The 23,344-nt window shown below is 28.7% G+C and overlaps 1 protein-coding gene across 7 annotated transcripts in view; it reads left to right on the top strand.

The window, feature by feature from the left end:
* Window positions 1–23,344, top strand: part of sona (sol narae) — a 139,689-nt gene that overhangs the window by 50,592 nt on the left and 65,753 nt on the right. For all 7 annotated transcript variants that reach the window (XM_036375758.2, XM_036375765.2, XM_070109246.1 and 4 more), the window contains exon 5: window positions 19,852–19,953. In XM_036375758.2, coding sequence (XP_036231651.2) covers window positions 19,852–19,953 — 102 coding nt within the window. The remainder of the gene's footprint in view (window positions 1–19,851; window positions 19,954–23,344) is intronic.

Below are 23,344 nucleotides of genomic sequence, written 5' to 3' on the forward strand. Positions count from 1 at the left end.
TTGATTTTTTTAATTGCGTGTGGTCACCCTACTGCTTTCGCTTTTATGGCAAATTTTGCACGCGTAGTTGTACAAGTTTGTGCTGATTTTGGCTCGTTTAATCTATTCGCAAAAATTTTGATTCAATTTTTTGTTTTATGGTAGTCTCTTATCGACTTTTCCATTTCACTTTCAATTTTTTCATATTTTAGATAGCTTTGTACTTTCGTCTTCAATTTTTTATTGATCGCTCATGTTTGTAAACACAATTGTATTTACCTACCAATTTATTTTCGCAAGTAATCATGCATTCAATCGCGCCCTCAAGGTGTGAATTAATTAAACTATAAATGCCATGTATTATATTTGCTTCTGCTACGAATTTGAATGTACGTTTAACTGTGTGCGTGTGCTTTCTTTTTTATTTTGATAGTTGAAAATTTTAGTTTTGTAAAACAGATTATTATGTTTGAAATTAAGTATAAAAATTAGTCAAAATATGACTCCTCATTGAAAATAAATAAATTTAACTAACCTTTAATATTGAGCTGTTAATTCGAAAAAATCGAAATCGCTATTAATTTTTGGCTTATTCCTGCATTTTGGGGGCAACGCCAGCTCCAACAGTTGGAGTAGAGTCAAGTTGCAACCACAAGCTCGCTGGGGTCCTTAGTAAATTCGATGTTGGTAGTAGCCATAGCCAATAGATAGCAGATCATCACAAGTCTAAGCTTGTTTATTATAAAACAAGCATGGAAAATAAATGTATAAAATACATTCCCTGCTATTTTAACCTTTTGTTAACTTTTTCATAGATTGCGCTCATAAAAAGTCAAAGTTTAAGTTCTCTATTGCCTCTTTTGAAACATTTGACAGTCTTAAACTGGATTTATGAGCGGAATTGGAACGAACTATTGCACTAAGTTTTGAGAAGTTGGAGCCAGATTAAGTTTTGGAGCACGAAATCATAAAAAATGTGTTTTACAACTCAGCCACGAGTTTGAGAAAGTTCTTCTCTCATTTCTTTATTTTATTTTATAGAAAAGACTCCAACTAGTCTTAAAATTGTCTCCCATCTTGCATATATATTTTTAAGAAGCTCTTTCGGACAAGATATGCGTGACATAGTCTGTGCATGAGGACCTTAAGTCTAAATGTATTGTAATACCTTTTCTATAATATGCGATTACGGTTCAGTCAGACCCTATGAGTAATGATCTTAAATGGTTTAAGAATTATTTTAGAGTACTTTGAGTTCAGTTGCTTCACGTCTATCTTGGACTTTGAAACTCAGCTGTATCTTAAAATTGGTGGCAAAGAGAAGAAAAAGAGAGTATATTACGGACATTTGACAGTCTTAAACTGGATATATATATATATACCTTATCATAGAAGATCTTAAACAAGAAAAGTAAAAAAAACTATCTAAGCAAACAATTGCTGTTGTTTTTTGGTTATATTTTACATCTATATCCCTCTGAAAATCACTATACTCTTCTACCAATATATAATTTTGTATCCTCCACTTCGTGCTGTGTCTCCATCGGCAGCTTCATTTTCGCTTAATGGCTACGCTTTTTGTTATTGTTGTCTAATGCTTGTTTTTGTTAACTAACGCTTGCTGTTTTTACCCGCTTGCTACTTCTCTTGCTTTGGCTTGCTTTTTAATGCTTCATATACTTTTTATTTCGGGGAAATAAAATTTCTTCTCTTACTTCATATTTTATTTCGCTTTCGTTGCATAATTTCTAATCAGCAGAAGAAAAAAAAAAATATCAGCAAACCCACTTTGCATGTGGGGAGCCACCGCGGTGGCTATAACACATTTTTGCATTGCATCCCACTGTGAGCGCTCCCGCCGTTATTTGTTGGCCTCAATCCCCATTACCGGCCTATTCCTTGCGATTTCGCACAAGCCGCCGCACGACGGCAGAAAAACCACAAAATGCTACGGACTAAAACCGCTTTTTGCAACACTGTCTAACTGCCAGGTTCACTCACTCACTGACGCTCTTACCGCGCTGCCGCTCATTGCAATGCCCCTCTGTTGCAATACTACACCGTGCCTGCAAAATGAACATGTCTAACTGTTAGTAAAAGTGCTAGCTTGCTACAATTTTGTTTTTGCGCTCCATACTTTTTTATTTTTAATGTTAGTCTTTGTTATTGCTCTAATTATGTATGCGCATTCGCAATTGGCGTGCATAATGCAAATCGCTGGTGTTTGCGCTGTGCAAAATCAATCGTACTTCGAATTAAATCGAAAGCAAAACAAATATAAAACCGTTGGATACACAAATAGCCAGTCAAAGTACCCAAACACACATACATGCACACATACTCACACAAAAATCGTTTGTAATGAGTGTCCATTTGCGCTCAAGGGTCCATCTCGTGCGCTGCTTTAGTGCGACTTGTCTTTCCACACTTCTCCAGCGTTTTGTTTATTTACTGGCAATTCGTTACATTTAATTTTCGATTTTGCCTCATTACCGACTGGCAATCGCATTAACATTAAGCCAAATAATCATAATGAGTTGTGAGGGCAGAAAAGTTCGTTGCTTAAGTCTTTCGTTTGCGCCGTTACATTTTTATGTAATTGCCTGTTTTATACAACGAGTATCGTTAGGAAAACAGTAAATTGGAATTAATCGCCTAGAAACAGGAAAAATAATTGGCATACATACATATATAATGATATTTGAAATGTTTATATATATATATTATTTTTTTATTATTTATTTAAAAAAAAATTAATAAGTGTAACTGTTGCGCTCAACAACCACACCTAAATATTTTCGGAGCATTGTTTTGTATTTTCAACACATCAAATGCTACAATTGTAGCAGGTGTGGGTGCCGGCTGGCTCAACACTTCCTTGTGTGGATTGCTGGAAGCATTGGCAATTTATTTATGTTTATATACACTTTTAAGGTTATGTTTTGTTGTAGTTATGTAAATTATTTATATAATTATAATTAACGAAAATATTGCCTTACGAAGTTCATAGCAGTATTTATGGATTTCGTTTAAACAATAACTTAATACTTGTATAAGTCAAAAAATGAATATTTAAGACATATTTGTCCATGGCGCTGCGATTGCTTTATAAATTCTTTTAAGTCTTCGATTAAGTTTATTACCGTATTTACTACATATACAAAACGTATATTTAATTATTTTACCTGTATATAATATGAAATGTTTAAATTAGAGATTAGTAAGCAAAGTGCTTGTTATAAATATTAGTTTAAAAAATATTCTAATTGGAGCAGTCACAATAGTAATGAGGAGATAAATATTAATTTACCAAATAAAATCAAAAAAATTGTTTCTTCATTTATTATTTTACCAAATCTTAACTTTAATGTTTACTTGTGCACTTCATAAGAAGGCAAATAAATCTTACCTCGTTATTTTACTAAACAGCATGAGAAAATGAAAAATAAATTGTTTAAGTTGTTATCATTAACAAAAGACAAAATCTATTTAATACTGAAATTTAAGTTTTTACGTATAAAATGATAAAGTAATTTTGAGAGAAAAATTTAAGAAAAGAAACGCCAAAATTCTCCAAATTATGTTTTTTTACGACATAATGTTCTGTACACACTTAACGTTGTCCATATTAAAATTGTATTGTTATTTTAGAAATTCCAAACAAATATTGTTGAAAAATTTAAAACTTTTAAAAAATTAAAGAACTAAATGGATATAAACTAAATTAAGTTTTACCAAAAACGTATTTGAACAAAATTATTATACATGTTGCAAGAGTATAAAAATAATATTTTATTTATATGAAAAATCTTTTAATTTTTGAACTCCCTTAATTAAAAAATAAATTCTTTTACTAGAAACTACAATAACACTGAAAATATTTGTAGATTTAAAGTAGTTTAATAGAAGTAAAAAAAAAATTTAAATATAAAAATATAATATACAATTTTTAATAAAATATTTTAAATTCATAAAAATATTAATTTGCGTTGTATTTGATATTTACGCTTGTATTATAATTTATTATGTTTTTTTTTTGGAGTTAATACGGAATAGTAATCAATTCGTGCAATGAATTGAAACGTTCAGAAATAGTTTTTCAGAAGTTCAAAAGTAATTTTTTAAAGTAATTTTATTTTTCAAAATACTGATTTTTATTTTTTGTTGCCAAAATTTTTTCAAAACTTTTCAGCTACATTACTTAACGATAATATTTCTACAAGTTATACATATTTTCTATGTTCAGGCTTTATTTATATATTATTTCTCCCACTCTACTCGCTCCACTACTTTCATTGTCCAACTGCACGACTTTATACGATAATTTATCAAAATGTTGTCTTTTAATTGTTTACGTCCTAGCGGCAATTAAATGCTTAACGCTTTTACTCTCAAATTCACTTTCTGTTGTTATGATACCCTAAACAGGTTATTATATAAGTTTGCCACGACGTTTGTAACAGCCAAAAGCAAACGTCGAAACCCCTATTAAGTATATATATAAATAATCAGCGTGCCAAACTGAGTCGATATTTCCATGTCCGTCTGTCTGTCGAACTAGTCTCTCAGTTTTTGAGATATTGATCTGAAACTTTGCACACCTCCCTTTAGCAGCAAAAAGCTGCTCATTTGTCGGAAACGCCGATATCGGACCACTATAGCAGATAACTGCCATACAAACTGAACGAGCGGAATTAAGTGCTTGTATTAAAAACTTTTGACTTTAGATGAGGTATTTTCAAGAAATTCGGCAGAGATTATTAACTAAGGCATCGCTTTAATCTCCGAATAAGTTATTGAAATCGGAATATTATAGCATATATGTTAGCTGTCTTACAACCGACCGATCAAACTCAAGTATAAATACTCTTTCATTTGTCAAAATCTTCACGATATTTGGAGTTGATTATTATCCAAGGCATTGCTACAATTCCCAAATATAATGCTCAGATCGGATCACTTAAAGCTGCTATTCAAATTGACCGATCAAAAACAAAATGAGTATCTTTTTATACCCTTTGATTCTAACAATTCGCACTTGTGAAGGGTATTATAGCTTCGGTGAAGCCGAAGTTAACGTGTTTTTTTGATTCTCTTCAGTTTGATAAAAGTAAAATTTCAAAAGTGTGGCAGGTTACCAGCCCAACCGCCTGCTGTCTTGCCTCGAATGCGGAAAAGTTATTGCCCGCCAGCAAGAAAGTGGTAATAGTTGTTGTTTTTGTTGTTGTTACTTATAACCATTGTTGCCGGTTCGCAGTGTATGTGGTTGGCGTTGTAGAAAGGCGCGTCATGCGTGGGTAGTTTCGGCAACAAAACTATCATAAAAATAACGGAAAGTAAAAGCAATGCTTAAGGCAGGGCCAAAAATGAAGGTGAAAAAGAGGAAAAAGTTACGAAAAAGGGAAATATTAAATTGAAATAGAAAATATATGCGGTGACAGAAAAACCTGTTTATTGCCAACTTTGCGAAGCGTTTTTAAATATTTATTATAAATTTGCTTTGAAAGAAGACTATCTTTATGAGGATGTGTGTAGTAATATACAAGTACACTTGGGGGAATAATGGATAGAGATAACTTTTTATAAATTTTTTTCGTGCTCGTGAATACATAAATATTAATTTCTTCATAGAATTTATTTAAAGAACTTATCTATTATTAAAACTTTCTTTCTTTCACACAACTTGAATTAGTTGCTTTCTTAATTTTTTCTCAGATTAAATACCATTCTCTCGTATTTATAAAAAAATATTAAATTTCTAAGCAAAATAAAAAGGCTGTGTCAGATTTCTACCATTCAAAGTTTAAGTGAAATTTGGTATGAAAACTACGAAAATGGCTGTCGCTGCTTCATTTCCGCATTTTCACTGTAGACAATTGACAGGAAAGACTTAAAACACAAACTTGTTAAGCGGTTGAAGGCTAAAGTAGCAATCAGCCGATTGTGGTGATAAGCGATGCTGAGTGGGCAAGTGAAATTGCTATGATTTACATTTTCTGAACAACTTAAGACAATGATATTAAAAATCTTTCAGTTACAACTTTCTTCTTTGTAAATTTGTTATTTGTGGAATGTTAAGTTAAAAAAAAAAAATTTTAATTTAAATTTCCATCAGGCCGTCACTTTACGTGCAATCTATTTTTTGAAATTTATTTTTTAAGTTAATAAATTTTTGAATTAATTTATTAAAATAAAATTTTTCCATTAAAACACTTATAACATAAATATGATAATCACTATTACCAGAAATGCAAACACAGCTCACAGCATGAAAAAATGTTAACATTTTTTCTGATTTTTTTGCAATATTAATAACTTAAAATTTTTTAAAATTACATAATCAAAACAATAATTGCATACGCTTCAGTTTCATGCTTCAATGCAAAACTCGTAAAGATTATTATTTAGCATTAGTTTGCCTTTACTTACAACTTGTCGAATCGCCTTGCGAAATAAACTTATCGGGAGAATTGAAGGTTTCCCTACAAAATCGAAATAAGGGCGTGACCAACTATGAAATCGGTAATTTATATGTTGTAATTGATTGCAGCAAATTTGCATAATTTGGTTCGGCACGAGCCAGTGATTTTCAGATGCGATGAACCGTTGTAGTTGCCAATCAAAGACTTAAGCAACGAACTTCGGGCACATTGTTGTGGCAACGAAATAATTTGTAACAGTTGCTAATAGATAAAAGATACTTACAAATATACATATACATACAAAGCCAAGTAAACATATATTTTAAAAAAATATTTTGATTACTTTTTTTTGCAAGGCTGCAGTATTTTACCTGTCTGAGCAGCCTTAAGACAGTGCTATTACATTTTGGTATTTTAATAAAACGGTAATTTATTGTATGTAATAAAATTATCTAGAAAAAAAATTATCTTTAGAAAATAATCTAATCTTTCAAAATAAAGTTATGGCAAAATAATTATTTGTTAAATTATAATTGGTAATTTACTTAAGTAAAAAACTAATTTCTATTATACAAAATTATTGTACTCAATACTAATTAAAATAATAAAAAAATTTAATTAAGTTCGGTAATTTCAATTACATGACTTTCCCATAAAAATTGCATTAATTAAGAAGTAATTATTAATATTATAATTAAATATACAAATTGTAAGTGCTAACTTTTTTAAAAATTTTTGTTAAATAATTTTAAAAAAATTATAAATAAATAACTTAAGGTTTTGTAATATTTTTGTTAGTAAACTAAAATATTGATTTTATGATTTCACATTTTTAAATTTGATATGAAATTTTTTAATATTGTTTGTCTAAAACTTTCAAATTTTATATGGAAATTTTTTTTCTAAGCAATACTTAAAAATCGTTTATCTTGATATTTATATTATATAACAATTTAAATTAATTTAATTTAGATTTTGTGCCATTGAAACTTAAATTTTATTAGTTTTAATTAATTTAGTAAAATAATTAAATGATAAAATTAATTTTATTTAATTTAATTTGACTGTTTTATTATTGAAATATAGATTAAATTAATTTAAATAATTTTTATTTTATTATTGAAAGGGAAACTAATTTTTGTTATTTTTTAAAGCTTTTAATTTCCAGTTTCAGTATTATAGGAAGATAGGCAAATAGTTAAAACAATTTTGTTTATAATTACCACATATGCTTGCTTCATACAATATAATCTTCATATAATCCTAAATATTAATTAGTTTTAATTTTATTTTTAATTAAAAATAAACAAGTTTTCAAAAAAATATTATTTGCAATATACCCGCTATCTTCATATGCCATATATTAATTTTAAATTCTAGATAATTTTACATTTTTTCATTTGGGTTTATTTTACACTGAAGAATTTTTTTTTTAAATACTTCCAAAATGCTTATTTTTCGAAGTGTCGATATACGATATTCGATTTTTGAAAAATACTAATTTTTTTTAATTATTTTAGTAATATTTTTTAATGAAATTTATATATATATTTTTATACAATACTTATAAAAGGTTATTGACATTTGTTAAATAAATTAGTTTCAAAAGTTTGTGTTTGCCTTTTATAAGCCATTTGGTGTAATACAATTTTTTTTTTAATATTTCTGGCTTCCGTTTTTGTTGTTGTGCCCATTACTTAGCTGCCTCTCATTTGCTCCATGTAATTCCGCATTTCCGGTAAATAATTCTTACCATTTTATGAGAATTCGTTATTGCTTGCCGCTGTTATGCGCCGAAATGCGTTATAATTAGCGTAAAAATAAAGTAAACAACAACAAAAACTATAAAAAAATGAAAATGCGATTCAGTGCAATTCACTAAAAGCGATTATAATGACAGTTAGCGATTTCTGTGCCGGCTGGCAATTTCCGGCGTCATTTACGGCTGTTGCAATTTCGCGGCGGCACAGAACAGACCAACTACCACGCAGCAGACTGGCTGACTGCAAGCGCACAACTACACACAAACACACACGCGTGCATATGTAGTGGAAGATAAAGGTAAGCTTGCACGAAGGCGATAGCGGCCTGTGACGGAAATTAAAGCACGATTTCACTGCGCGTTCGCTGCTTAAGTCTTATGTTTGTCGCAGGCAGTCTTTAGCAGCCTTGAGTTTACCTAAAATTTTCCGTTATTTTGCAACTGAAGACTGTGTTTTCTTTCTGTTTGTGTGTTGCTTTTTGTATCTTGGTATCAACAGCACTTCTGGTCGTCCGCTGATAGTTACAATTCCTACGGCAATTGCCTTTTTATTAGCCCAAAAATTATTGCCGTTATTATTTTCGGTAATGCAGCATTATTTACGAATGACCCAGCTAAGTGTTCTAGCTCATTGTTTTTTGTTTATTTTTTTTTTTGTTGTTTTTGTGTGGTCTTTGTTTCTCAGTTTACCCTTGTAGCCCGTCAATTTGTTCTATTATTTGCTTTACAAATGTTTTTGTTGCATCTATTTTCGACTCCACATCGTTTGTCATGAAAATCTTGAACGGCAATGCATAATTCGTGAACTGGGCCAACTTTTATTGTTGCTTAATATTACAGCACATAAATAAGCGTATGCTAAAGAATATCGCTGCGCGGCATGTTCACGTTTGGCTGATAATCGCGGCCGCGAACACCGCAGGCCTTACCATTTGCGACAGTTCTTTCGTGAAATTTGTTTCTAAAAATATTTTTTGTTGTTTTTGGCAATTAAGTTTGAAAAAATATGAAGTCACTGTTGTCAGTTTTGAGAAAATTTGAGGTTCATAGCTAATGTTGTTCTAAAAGTGACCTATTTTATTTAGGAACGGTACGAAAATGTTTTATTTAATAGTTTTTTGATAAATTGTTAACATATGAAATAATTTATTTTTAAATAAAGTCACTATACGGAAACTATTATATTCTATTTTTTTAAATTTTTCTTCTGATATAATATAATACAAACTGGTGTTAACAATTTGTAAATTGTCTGAATTTACGATTAATTATTAAGGTTTGCACTTCAACCGGAGTTAAAGGAAATAATATATACAATATATGTTCAGGTTTAAGGATAACATTTTCTAATTGGTCACTGTTGCACCACTAAATACTTTAAAAAGTCTTTCAGATAGCCACTTGACTGAGTCAATTAACACTTTTTGCGAATTCTCTACTCTCTATATATTTGTTTAAACAATTTACTAATTGTCTCAATTTAATGTGCTGTCTATTTAGGTTTCATGAAACCTTTTTTAATGATTTTATATAATTTCTCAGTGCTGTTTTGAATACATTATTGAGTTTATAGCCACTTTCGTGGGGTTTTTTTAAACTTTTAGCGTTTACTTGAAAAATGAACACATACAATAGTATTATTTAGATTATGGTAGGTTATAAAATTTTCCCATCTTTCGGGAATTTTGAGGATTCCAACCTCAAAGAACTGCGCCAGCTTAGTGGCCCAGAATGAATTAAGCCAGTCTTTGATTTCTTGTTCAGTTGTCAATCGTATTCCAGTGAGGGCGTGCTGTATCGTCCAGAACAAATGGTAGTCAGAAGAGACAAAATCTGGGTTATAAAATAGTTAAGGCAAAACTTCCCGCCCGCTGTTTTTCAAATAATTTTCAACCGGGCTTGCAACATGATGCCAGCGTTGTCATAAAGGAAAATTACTACCTCATGTCTAGTCGCAAAATCCGGGAGTTTTTCCGCAATCGCACCCTTCAATTTGAAGCGTTGTTGTAGGAGGCGTTCCCCATTAACGATTTCACCCAGTTTTAGAAGCTCATAATACGGCACGCCCTTCTGTTTCCACCAAAAACAAAGGATTATCTTGCATCATGGTTATTCGGCCTTGCCGTTGATTTGGCTGATTGGAAAAGTTTCACAGATGAGTGTTTGCATTTAGAGATGTCGCAATAGATCCACTTTTCATCAAAACTCATTATACGATGCAAAAACGGATTTCTGGCATGCAATACCGTGCTTCAAAGTCTTTTGGATTCAATTCATATGATTCCCTATTTCCTTGCTTTTGAATCTACTCGGCTGTTTTTAAACATTTTGAACTGGCGACTGGAATGTCTTCCAAAGATTTTGTGAGCTCTTCTTGTGTTTGGCAACAATCTACATTGAATAATGCTTTCAGTTTCGCATCGTCAAACCTTTTGGCCACCCAGGACGTTCTTCGTCTTCCAGCGCTTCAACTTTTTTCTAAATTCCTCACGGCAAGAGCCTTTCAGAATAAATTATCGCTCTACTTTTTAGGGCTTTAATAAGGTATTATTTACTTCGGGAACAAAGCTAAAAATTTTTAAAACTTTTCACATGCCACATATTTATATAAATATTATATATATAAATATTTCTTATTTAAATCCTTTAACTCACCCTGTCAAGCACTCACACGATAAACAGCAATTCTCCTAAAATATTTCAAGTTAAACAATTTAATAGTAATTAGCGTGAACCAAAAAATTCCCCACCTTATCTATTATTTGCACTCACATACTTGTATGTGACTTATTTAGATAATTTTTCGCATTTGCCTCACCAATATTTACTCGGAGTTAAGTCACTTTGCGGCGGCGTTGCTTTCGGTGAGTTCAAGTTGCTAATAAGCGACATGCGAACAAATAGTGCATTGTTGTATAAACTTTTTTTAACCAAAAAGTTAAAATAAAAAACAAAACAAAAATACAAACAATAGCTGCCGTTTGTGCGCCAGTTCATCGCCTTTTGGGCGCATTTTTCGCCGTAATTTGCGCGCTGCAATTCGAGTCTCGAAATTTTTTTTTTTGCTGTTGCTATTGTTGTATACTCAATTTTTTATTGTTTTTAGTTGGTAGTAGGGGTTACAATAAAGCTTGGTTGGTGAGTAAATGCATTGAAAGGCGTTTGTGAGTAGACGTTTGGCACATAAGTATGCATATATTTACATATAAATCGCGTGAGTCATCGTCCAAAAATTAGAATGGTCGCATTTTGATGATTTTTTGGCATTTTATTGGTGAAAGGTTTAATGCTGGCTTGCGTTTAGAAGTTATGAAATAATGTTTTGACGGTATAAGCGTAAATATTTTATATTTTTCGATAAATATTGAATAACTTTTTTTGAAGTTCTCCGGAGTGAGCCGAATCTAGCAGAAAATATGTGCAATTCGAAAATTAATCATTTAAGAGATTAAATATAAGAAGAGAAGCTTAAACTGCAAAACTAATAAATTTAAAGCAAAATTAGTTTCGATAAATTATAAACTATTTAAAGCAAGCTAGTTTTTCTTATTAAGACGTGAAGTGTTAAATAAAGCTGAATTAAGTTCTGACGATATTGGAAAAAATATGTATACTATGATCTGGTCAATATTTAACTCATGAAATTCGGCCACATTTTTGAAATCTTAAAAAAAAAATCAGAAGCTTACGTAAACTAGTATTTTATGCAATTCTCAAATATTATTAATGAATAATATTATTAATGAATTTAAAATAATTTCATATATAAAAACTGCAGGAACCTAACTTGTCCAGCTTTCAAAGTTTCTTAGTTAAAAAATCACTCAAAAGAGCCTTCTAACATTACCACCGCGAGAAATTAAATTAAAGAAAATATCAATTTTTTTTGAAAAAAAATGTAAACTTAATGCACATATTGTATTTTCACTTTCCACTGCCTATGTATACCCCTTTGTCATTAAGCATTTACATTTTCCATTAGGATGGTCCTTAATTGTACATAGCTGTGACTAAAGTTATTACATTAAATAATGTATATATGTATTTACAATTTTTTTTCACTGTAAAATGTATTTTTTCAATATATTGGGACGACCCTTGAATGCAAGTTTGGAAAATTATAAATTTACTACACTCACACAAACATGTTTAATCTATAATAGGGTATATGTATGTGTAATTACCTTTTACTTGACTCAAATATAAAGCTTTGATATATATTAGGGTGATTCTTAAAATTATATTCTTAAATATGGAACGCAATTTATTACATCGAAATTCTTTCTGCACACAAAAAAAATTTAGTTATGACTATATTAGGGTCAGTTCTTTAAAATTTCAACTCCTCCTTCGATAAAAATATACAAAAGTTGATCCCAATTCGAGTTGGTTACATTATGCCAATCAGATCCGATCAGAAACAAATTTCTCTTCAAAAGTAGTTAATTCGTATTAAAGAAATGAAATTTGAAGATTTGAAAGAAAATAAAGTAATCTATTTTATCGATTTTGGGTATTAGACGAAGAAAATAATTTATTTTCAATGCACTTTGAACTCTGATTTATTTATGTGTTATTTAATTTAATTTTTTTATTTTTTATATGTTGATTTTATTTATTTATTTAAAAGAAATATTAGTCAATTAAATTTTTAAGAACCACCCTATTTTATACCTATAAGGGTTTCTGACTCTCATGCATTTAAATAGAAAAAAATTATGTGACCATGCATAAACTTCCAAGCACTCAATTTCACACACTAAAAACACCAGTAAATTATTAAAAATTATGAATGTCACGCGTCAGAGCACACACATTTACTCCCGCATACATTGATGCTAGTTTTATAAAAATTCCCAAACCGCAAAATAATATATTGTAATTTATGAAAATTACTGACACGTAGCCGCAGCCACACACATATACATATATCTATATATATAATATATATGTGGATATATAAATGAATAGGAGTAAATATATGTGTGCATACATAATTATTGGAACGCTGCATGAATATCAATAATACGCTTAAAACAGAAGCGAAAATGACATTTAGTAGATCCGTCTTTTAGACAAGATTCGACACACCGTTGCCTGCAAGGTTAGACCAAGCCACCGAGTCACCATAAACCTTGGCATTGGTGCGGTGTGCGCGAGCGCACGCTGAGGGCACACGAATCACTCACTCAATTGTTCGCACTTTCTGACACTCACGCGTGTATTGCGCTGCTAATATGTCTGTATGTACATAAATATATATTTATATCCACACATACATATTGTGGGTATGTATACAAATGGCTATTATTTCTATCAATTTGGCAAATTTTTTTGTTTGCATTCGCATGCAAATTGCTTTTGCCTTAACAACAACAACAAAGCGTGACACATTGAGTTTATGTAAAAGCGTCATGAGTGCGAAGTGCGACAATTATGCACGCGTGGTAATTTTTTACCAAAATAGCACTTCAAACGTCAGTGTAGACAGTAAATTTTGTTTATTTATAGATTAATAATTTTTGTAACAACTTTCAGTGGCAAATTCAAATTTTAATAAATAATTTTTGATCATTTGATGAATATTTAGTTTTGGTTTAAATACGAGTGAGAAAATTTCAAAATACAGAAATTAAGAAAAATAAATATTTTTTAAAATAATAATAATAAAAACTTAATTTACAATATTTTTATGATATAATAATACCAACAATAAATTTGAATATTAATAACTATGTATTAGTAAACTAAAGTTTTCTATTAAAAAATGTAAAAATAACTATTACAGAACTATAAAAATAAAATTCAAATTAAACACAAATTTCTTTTTGCTCGTGCAAGAATATTGTATACATATATAATATTGTATTAAAATTTTAAAATGAATAATGGTCACCTCCTTTGACTTCTTTAATTTGAAAATAAGAAGAGAATAAAATTGTGTAATAAAATGTTATATTGTGTGCTCAAAAAAGGCGGAGTGCCAGCATTAAACCTTTCACCAATATTTAAATAATTTTTTAACATGTTCGAAAAAATATTTCAAAATAAAGTAATAAAATAAAAAATATGGAATAAAGTTCTGTAGATAAAAAATAAAATAAAGTAAATAAAACCCAAAAATTTTAATAAAACTAAACAAAATTTGAACACCTACAAAAATAAAAACACAAAGTTAATGAATATACAAAGACAGAAACAAAATAGTTTAAAAAACAATTAGGTCACATAAAAATTAAGGTAACGTATTTTAGTATTACAGTAAAAAATCTCACTAATTTTAAAAAACTTAAAACTCAATCAAAAATAATTGAAAAATGTTTAACCCAAAGTCATAAAAACTTTTTATATGTATATATTTTTTTAAGTTTATAAAAAATTTTTTTTTCATCATTACTAGGAGACTATTATATTATTATTTTATTTTTGCAAGTCACCGCCCCACCGGCGTGCTTTTTGACCATTCGTATCAAAGAACAGCAGCAAGATAAATTAATAGATACAAAGGCAAAATAATGCCTTTTTTATTTACCATTTCAAACATTAACCGCCGATGACCTTCAATTGCTGGCATTTTATAGCTAGCAAAGCGCTTAAATGTTTAATGGAAAATATTCTTAATATGGCAGTCATAAGCTTGCGGGATACTTAGATTTTAACACCACTACATTTAAGGTGTGACTAAATTAATCAATAAATGTTTTTGTTCTGAACTTTTGTACCGCTCCACTTTATCGTGATTTCACTTTTTAATAGTCGCTTTTATTGTCTGACAAAGTGATACGGTGGCAAATGACTTGAAATAATTGCTGACTTCCATATTTAGAGAGCAGGCAATTAATGCTGTAGCGGATGATGGGCGAAAAGGTGAATTTGAGAGAATATTAAAAACAAAAACACAACGCAAAAATGTGTTTTACACACAAAAATTTCAAAAAAAAATTGGTGATGAGATTTGAAGTTATATAATATGTAGTTAACTTAATAAAAATAAGACGTATATTTTTAAAATTTTTTAATAGATTGATATAAAAAGTTTTTTATTTTTTAATTTCGAACTTAAACTTTACAAATTGTGTAGATAAAAAATAAAAATTAGTGTAGATAAAAAATATATTTTTTATAAATAATACATTTTGTATAATTTTGTTTATTTTCTTAATTTTTTATTTTTAATATTTTTTATTTTTTAAATATTATATAATAGAAGAATTTTTAATTGAAAATATATTAAAATTAAAAAAAAACTTTTTAATTGTTTTAAAATTAATTTAAAGTTATTTTTTTACTATTTCACCTTTATCTAAATATATAATTATTTTTTTATTTTTTTTTAATTTTTTTGCCCTAAGTTTCGAGGTATGAACATATCATGTTTAGAATTTTAAATTTAGTTGAAACCTTTCTTTATACCAGCATTTCATTTCATTTATATCATAAGATATTAAAACTTTTTTTAAAGTTTCTAGGTATAAAAGTGTTTTTACTCATTTAAGTATAAAAAATATTTTTTATACAAATTTTTGTAGAAAATTTTTGAAATTGTGTAGATATGTTTTTGAATTATAAAATTTAAAAAAAAAATATAAAACAATTAAACTTTCTTTAACTTTTGAATAATAATATTTAATTTTAAGGTATTTTTTATAAAAAAGCTTTGTTGTACTATTGTGTTAAATTATGGGTTTTAAAATAACAAAGGAATTTTTTTAATATTTCACAATTTTTTACGAATGTAACTTTCATATAATTTTTTAATTCAATATTAAATTAAATTCGATAATTTACTTTTTTATTTAGTTCAATAGTTTGATTGTTTGTTAAATTTCGATTCCAAATTATATATAAGCGCATAAATAGATCCACATATAATTCATTCAAAATCAACAACAACAAAAACTCCAAAACAGCTTATTAATGCTCAATCAGCGTTGCACTTGGACGTTGATACTTCAAACAAGTGAAAACCAGCAGTCAACCGCGGCCACATTGCAAGTGTCACATCAATAACCTCCAAAAACAACACCAAACACCGAACAAAAGCGCTTATAAAGCAAGTTCTTGAGTATATTCGTATAGTTGTTGTTATTGTTTTATTTCAATTTTGCTTAACCATGGCTAAGCGCTGCTGACCAGTTGACCGCTAGCATTAGAATAAAAAAAACTGCAGCGACAGCAGCGCTCTGCTTTGACATGCTATGCTGTGCTATGTATGCTTAGGTGAAACTGTATGCTTTAACATGTGTATGATTGTGTGTGTGTTTGTGCCTTCAGTGGCGCTCTGCACTTGTTGCATTGGTTGCGACAGTTTTGTTTTTTACATTTAACTGTTGTTGTTGCTGACTTCTTACAAATTCTTTTCAAGATTAGGTTATGTGTGCTTTGGCTTAAATGCACAAGATTTCTACCATTATCTCGGCATTGTGCTATTATACTTGTCAATGGTTTTTCATTATTTTTTAATTTTTTTGGTTATTGCTAGCGGCCAACGATCAAGGTTGCCACCGTCAGCAATTTGAGGGTGCAATGAAACAAGAAAATAACAATAGTGCGACCACAGCAAGAATGTGCCGTTAAATGCTGTTATGTTTTTTTGATTTTTTATTTTATTATTTGTGTTTTTGCTTTGGTTTTTAAGAAATTTAATTTATTGTTTACGTGTTTTCTAGAGCTGTTGTTGTTTCGGCATGTTATCGTGCCAATTTAACACGTTTCGCGGTCAGCCCGTACAGCGTCGACAGCTTCCAAAACAAACACAATTAATTTTGCGCTTGAAATACTGCAAGAAAAACAAGCGCATTGGTAGGCAACATGCTGACATGATCTTAAGCGTTTGATAAGCGCACTGATCTCCTTAGCCGCGGGCTAATCATTGCTTGGCCGAAGAACGTTAGCGCGATATGCATAACCGGGGCTATTAATTATCTGTTGAGTTGTTGTGTGTTTAATTAAAGAATTGAAACACTTGTTTTTTTATAAAATACTGAGATAATGTTGGTTTGCTGGTAAAATAAATTAAAAATTTTATGTCTCTAAATAAAAGTATATTTCTTACACAATCAATTTGATAAACATTTTCAAATGAAGCCAATTAAAAAAAATTAAAAAACGTTAACTTCGGTAGCACCGAAACTATAATACCCTTCACAAATACAAAATGTTCCTTACAAGAACTTGATTCCGATCCGTCTGAACAATTTCTTCGGAGATTTCATCATTGCCTTATTGTGTAGTCGTAGCTAACTACCCTGTCCAGGGTATACAATTTTTTTTAATATATATCTAAAACAAAGTAAAATATTTTTCTGTTTTTATTTATTAAAACTAAGTTTTCATTTCTTAACTTCGTTTAAGTTCCATTTCTTCAATTAAAATCCAAAATTTATTACAAAAAAAAACTAAAACTTTGTTCTTACTTTTTTACAAATGATTTTTCTTTAGTTTAGTCCATTAAAAACGAATATTACTTTTAGAATAGCTTTTAAAACTTTTCAATTCCAAAAACAATTTTTTTTTTAAATTTCGCAACTTTATTAGTGTTAAAAAAAATTATAAACGTACATTTTATTTTTTAAGCAAAAAATTTTTAAATGCTTTTTTTTGTATCTAAAAAAATTTTTTAATTTAGCGTTATTGATCATTTATTTGATATTATTAATGCTACTACTTTGCTTACCGCTTCTACATACCTACATACTATAATATATATTATAATTTTTTTCTTAGAATGTTATTATTGATTTATGCTCCTCGAATTGGCATTGAAATGTAGAATAAGACATAGCATAGCAGAACACTTGTTGGGCGGGTATTTTCAGCACTTTGATTCTTAAAAGCAGCAATTTGTAGTAACTTGAATATGCATGACGATAAGGGGTGTGTACTACAAATTGTATTAGTTTTAATTCAGTGCACATAATTTTATTAGTGTGATTATTTATGCTGTGATACAGCACTTTTTATCAATGTTTTACAAAAGTCTTGTACCAAGCTGATTTATCTGTGCAGATATTTTTTGATTTATGCCAGAAATTTGATTTGTGACAAATTATTTTTCAGCAATTTTGAAATATTACTGCAATAAAGATTTGTAATTTGGATTGGTTTGAGCAGTATAAATATAATTATAAGTATATTATAAAAAAAATAATTTTAACAGAAAATATATAAAATATTTCTATATAAAGAAAAGGTTTTTAATAGAACGCTACCATAAACAAAAAAAGGAGGGCTAATGTCGGGTGTAACCGAACATTTTATACTTTTGCAACTTGCAAGGATAAAAAATCTTGCTATCAGGTATATGGGGGCTAAGAGAAGTATTGAACTGATTGAATAATAAGGAGACGTTTCTCTCCGAATTCTAATTATATATTTCATACATTATACGATAATTTCGGTAAAAAGTCAACCATGCACACCGCGGTCCACATTTGCTTGAACCGTTATGGCCCGATTTTGTCAATTTTTATACTTGAGATGGCATATCTTAAAGGCACTCTTTTGGCAAAGTTTTATTACAATATATTCATTATGTATACTGGAAAGTCAAAAAATCAGATGGAATTTAAATTTTTGTTATAAGGGAAGTAGGCGTGGTTGTAATCCAATTTCGCCCATTTTTGCACTGAACATACAAATGTCAGGATCGGTCAAGTAGATCCCGCGATATGGGTTTCACCCAAATGTGGGCGATGCCACGCCCATCACCAATTTTTGTATTGGCTCCTATAAAGCTTGATTGTATCATCCTATGTGTAAAATTAAATGCCTCTGACTTGTTCATTTAATGAGTTATCGCACTTTTAGTAGTTTCTAGCAAAACCCTTATATGGGCAGTGGGCCGGTTTATCATCCAATTACACCTATTTTCCCCCTATCGGTAGGGGTGCTAAAAGGATTTGGCCTGAGTGAATTTGGATGTTATAGCTTAAGCGGTTGAGGAGATATGCACGTTAAACCTGTTAAAAAGAGTGGCTACGCCCATTTTTTAAAAAAATTGCAGATATTTTTACTTACGCTACAGCTTGCACGAACAGGCGGACAGACGGACGGACAGACAGTCACTCGAAATTCAACTCGCGTTGTCATCCTGATCATTTAAATATAAATAACTCCATATATATCTCGCTTAGTTTCAGGTGATCAAACAACCGTAATTTGAACAAAACTATTATACTCTGTAGCAACATGTTGCAAGAGTATACAAATTGTTTTTTTATAATAAAAAATTATGAAAAATTAAAATTAACACAAATCAGAGATAGAAAATAAAACTAAAAACATGTATCCTAATTCCGAATAAATTAAAATTAACGACATTATGTTCCGGATATTTAAAAAATTATATATAAATATACATACATCAAAAACGAAAAAAAAATATATATATATATATATATATTTTAATATATATTATGCATATGTATATATAAAAATAAAGATACATTACATTTTTATTATTTTTGTTTTTCGTTACGCTTTTGCTTTTTGTGAATTATCAATCAAATAGTTTTGCAGTTAATATTAATTTACACAAAATAATAAAATTAATTTTAAAAAAATATTTAATTTGCGATAAATTTAAAATATATGTTTATATTTTAAGTATTAAGTAATAACTTCAAACTAATTGATACACTATAATTAAAATTAAAATTTAATTTTATGAATTTCTTTATATTACAGAATGCTGAATCCAGCGAACAAATTGGTGAAGTCTTTCAAGACGAAGCCAATATGGCAGCCATATTAATGCGGCGCCATTTGGAAACTGGTGATTTAGTAATGGTAAGTTAAGAAAACTATTTTATTATATTTATTAAATATGGATAATTCAAAAATAGTTCAAAATATTTATAAAAAACATTTTCACTGTCACAAAGTTATAAATTTTTAATTTTGATATTCGAAAGAGAAAAAAAAAATAATTAATATTTACAATGTACAAAAACCCATTTTGAGTTTATATAATCGAAATTGAAAAATTAAAATAAAAATGTATATTTAGAGAGTACAAAAAAATTAGAAAATGAAAACAAATTTTAAAACAGGCTTAAAAATTACTCTTTTTTTATAACTGATATATATGTATATCAAATTTCAGAAGAATGCAAATAATACAATTTTTTTTTATAAATATCTTTTTTATACATAAGGTAAGGAATGAGAGCCTTCTACATCAAGTAAATATTCTCAAAAACATAATTCACAACTTCTGCTTAATAAATAAAATAAATAATTTTTTTTAGAATATACTATATAAAAAAACATATAATTACAAATTTTAATTTATTTTTTTATGTAAAAAACTTTCGTAAACGTAAACGTAAAGAGTTTAATTACTTGAATTGAAAAATATGCATTTTAACAAAAATTAAAAGAGTAAAATAATTTGACTGAAATGTTAACAAATTAAATGAAAATATACGTTAGGAATTTGCAAACTGTTGAAAAAAGTTGTGTTCAATAAAAATGAGAACATCGCACAAAATTGTTCCAACTGCAACCTTTGGCAAAAGCATAGCAAAGATTAAGCAATCAGTTTAAAGCTTTTAAACACCTATTAAAACAAATTATTTTAAACAAAGTACACAAGCACACGCTTGCATGTGTATGCCACTTAAGTAGTTGCTGAAAGTCAAACAATAGACTTAAGCAACGAACCTGTGCTAATTTCAGCAATGTATTTCTGCATGGTAAATTCATTTGTTTACCCTACCAATTCAGCTGCAAACTAATTTGGCACGAAAAATAAAAAACAATATATACTTAAATACATTTGTATATAGTATATATACTTACATATAAACGTGCATTGTTCTGTATTATATAACATTTTTGGAGTTTGACTTTAGTTTACTCGTAGGTAGCGAATACTTTGTACATTTGTCGTTGCAATCGGCTGTTTTGTTTGCGATTGCTATTTGCTCGAGCTAATAAGCTGTTAATTGTTTATGCATACATTTAGGTTGTGTGTATATTTAATATACAATGGAGGCGTTTGAAGATGTTAAGGCAAAAGAAAATTAAAAACCAAAAATGAAAAATTAAATATTTTCATATTTTTTCAGAAAAAAATTTAAAGAAAATTATTTTAAAAAACTTTTAATATTTTAAATTTTTATAAAATATTTTAATACATTACAATTTTTGAAAATGTTCAAGAACAATTTATATTTAGTTATATTTTCTGGTAATATTTTAAATTAATTTCATAAGTATCATTTTTCAACATTTGTTGTTACTCCTTTTAAAACAATGCATTTTAACCCTGAGAAGTTAAAAAAATTATTTTAAAAAAATATATAAAGTAGCTAAAAATTATTCAAAAATTATATAGAATTAAAAATTTATAGAAACTGTCTTCACAATTGTTAACAATTCGGCATTAATATTTCTAAATTTAATGAACTACCTTACAAAAACATATTTGTATAATTTTTATTCTTTATTTATATCTTTAATGTCAATATAATGAGGACTACCATACTAAATAACAGAAATAAAAAATTTAATTAACCATATGGTTTTTATAAATTTTTGACAACTTAACTTCAAAAATTATTTTAAAAAAATTAATGTAATGAATATTTTGAAAAATAAAAAAAAAATTATTTTTTTTTGGCAAATTACCAAATTTTTTTTATATGTTCCTATATTAAATATATCTAAAACTCATAAATTTTTTTTTATTTAATGAAATTATTTCCATATATTTTCAACTCAAATTTCTCATTCTTCAATAATTAAAACTATAAGCCAAACACCCACCTTTAAGTCACAAATATTTCTGTTTTAGCTAGACGTACATATATATGGATATGTATATATTTAAGTGTGTATATATATAGTATATGTGGCTGAGTACACAACTCATTCATGTCGAATGTGTCCGGCAGCTGTTGTTTGCTTTTGACTCGGCAGCTTAATCGCTTTTAATGACGCCGATGCCGGTCGCACAGCAGCCATAGTTATCTAGCAACTTGCGGTTGTGGTATTACAACAAAAAGATTGGTCATAGAAATTTGTAAAAATTAAAAAATTTTTGTGCACATAATTATTTTAGTTATACATTGGCATTTGAAGTATTTGTCTACTTGTCGCTCTAATTATTTAGACGATTTGTACGAATTTGTCGAAAAGGTCATTGCTACAATTAGGTCAAATGAATTAGACGATTGGAAATTTTAAGTTTAAATTTAAACTGTTCAAAAATTTTTAGTAATGAATTAAAATTTAATTTTGTTGGAATAATTTTCTATTTTAAAAATAATATTCATCAAATTCAAAATAAAAAATATTAAATTTCTTGCATTAATCTTATAATTATTATCGGTCAGTTTTATTGAGTTACTTGTAGCTGTAGTAGTTTAAAAAATGCTTACGTTAAACTTTCTTTTTCTATGGAATGATTTACATTTTATTATTTTGAGAAACAAATCTAAGAACACAGAAAAAAAAAATTTATTGGATCAAAAAATTTTCCAATCCAAAAAATTTTAATTTTTTCAGTAACCCCTTAAAATCAAGTAAAATATTTGATATTTAAAACTAAAAAATGTATGTAGTTATTATACTCGGAGCAGGGTATATTAAGTTTGCCACGTCGTTTGTAACACCCAAGAACAAACGTCGGTAGCCCTATCAAGTATACTATATACAAGTATAAATGAGCTGAGACGATTTAGCGATGTCTGTCCGTATGTCAGTATATATACGCACTAGTCCTTCAGTTTTTGAGTTATCGATCTAACATCTTATACTCGTCTTTTACTTAAGCCAAAGAAGCTGCTCATTTGTCGGAACGGCCGATATCGGATCACTATAGCATATAACTGCAATACAAACTGAACGATCGAAATAAAATGCGTGTATGGATATCCCTTTCATTTGAGGAGATATTTTCATGAAATTTTCATTGGTTATTGTTTAAGGCAAAGGTGCATTCTCCTAAGAAATGGTTTTGATAGCATAGCTATGGTATATAATTGCTATAAAACTGAACCATCGGAATCAAGTGCTTACATGAAAATCTATTTCATTTGACGAGATATCTTTACCAAATTTGGCATCTATTATTGTTCAAAGCAACTATGCAATCTCCGAAGAAATTGTTCAGATCGAGTCGTGGTAGCATATAGCTATCACAAAAACTGACCGATCAAAGTTATTGTAAGGA

The sequence above is a fragment of the Bactrocera oleae genome, chromosome 4 (assembly GCF_042242935.1).
Source record: "Bactrocera oleae isolate idBacOlea1 chromosome 4, idBacOlea1, whole genome shotgun sequence".
Lineage (NCBI taxonomy): Eukaryota > Metazoa > Arthropoda > Insecta > Diptera > Tephritidae > Bactrocera > Bactrocera oleae.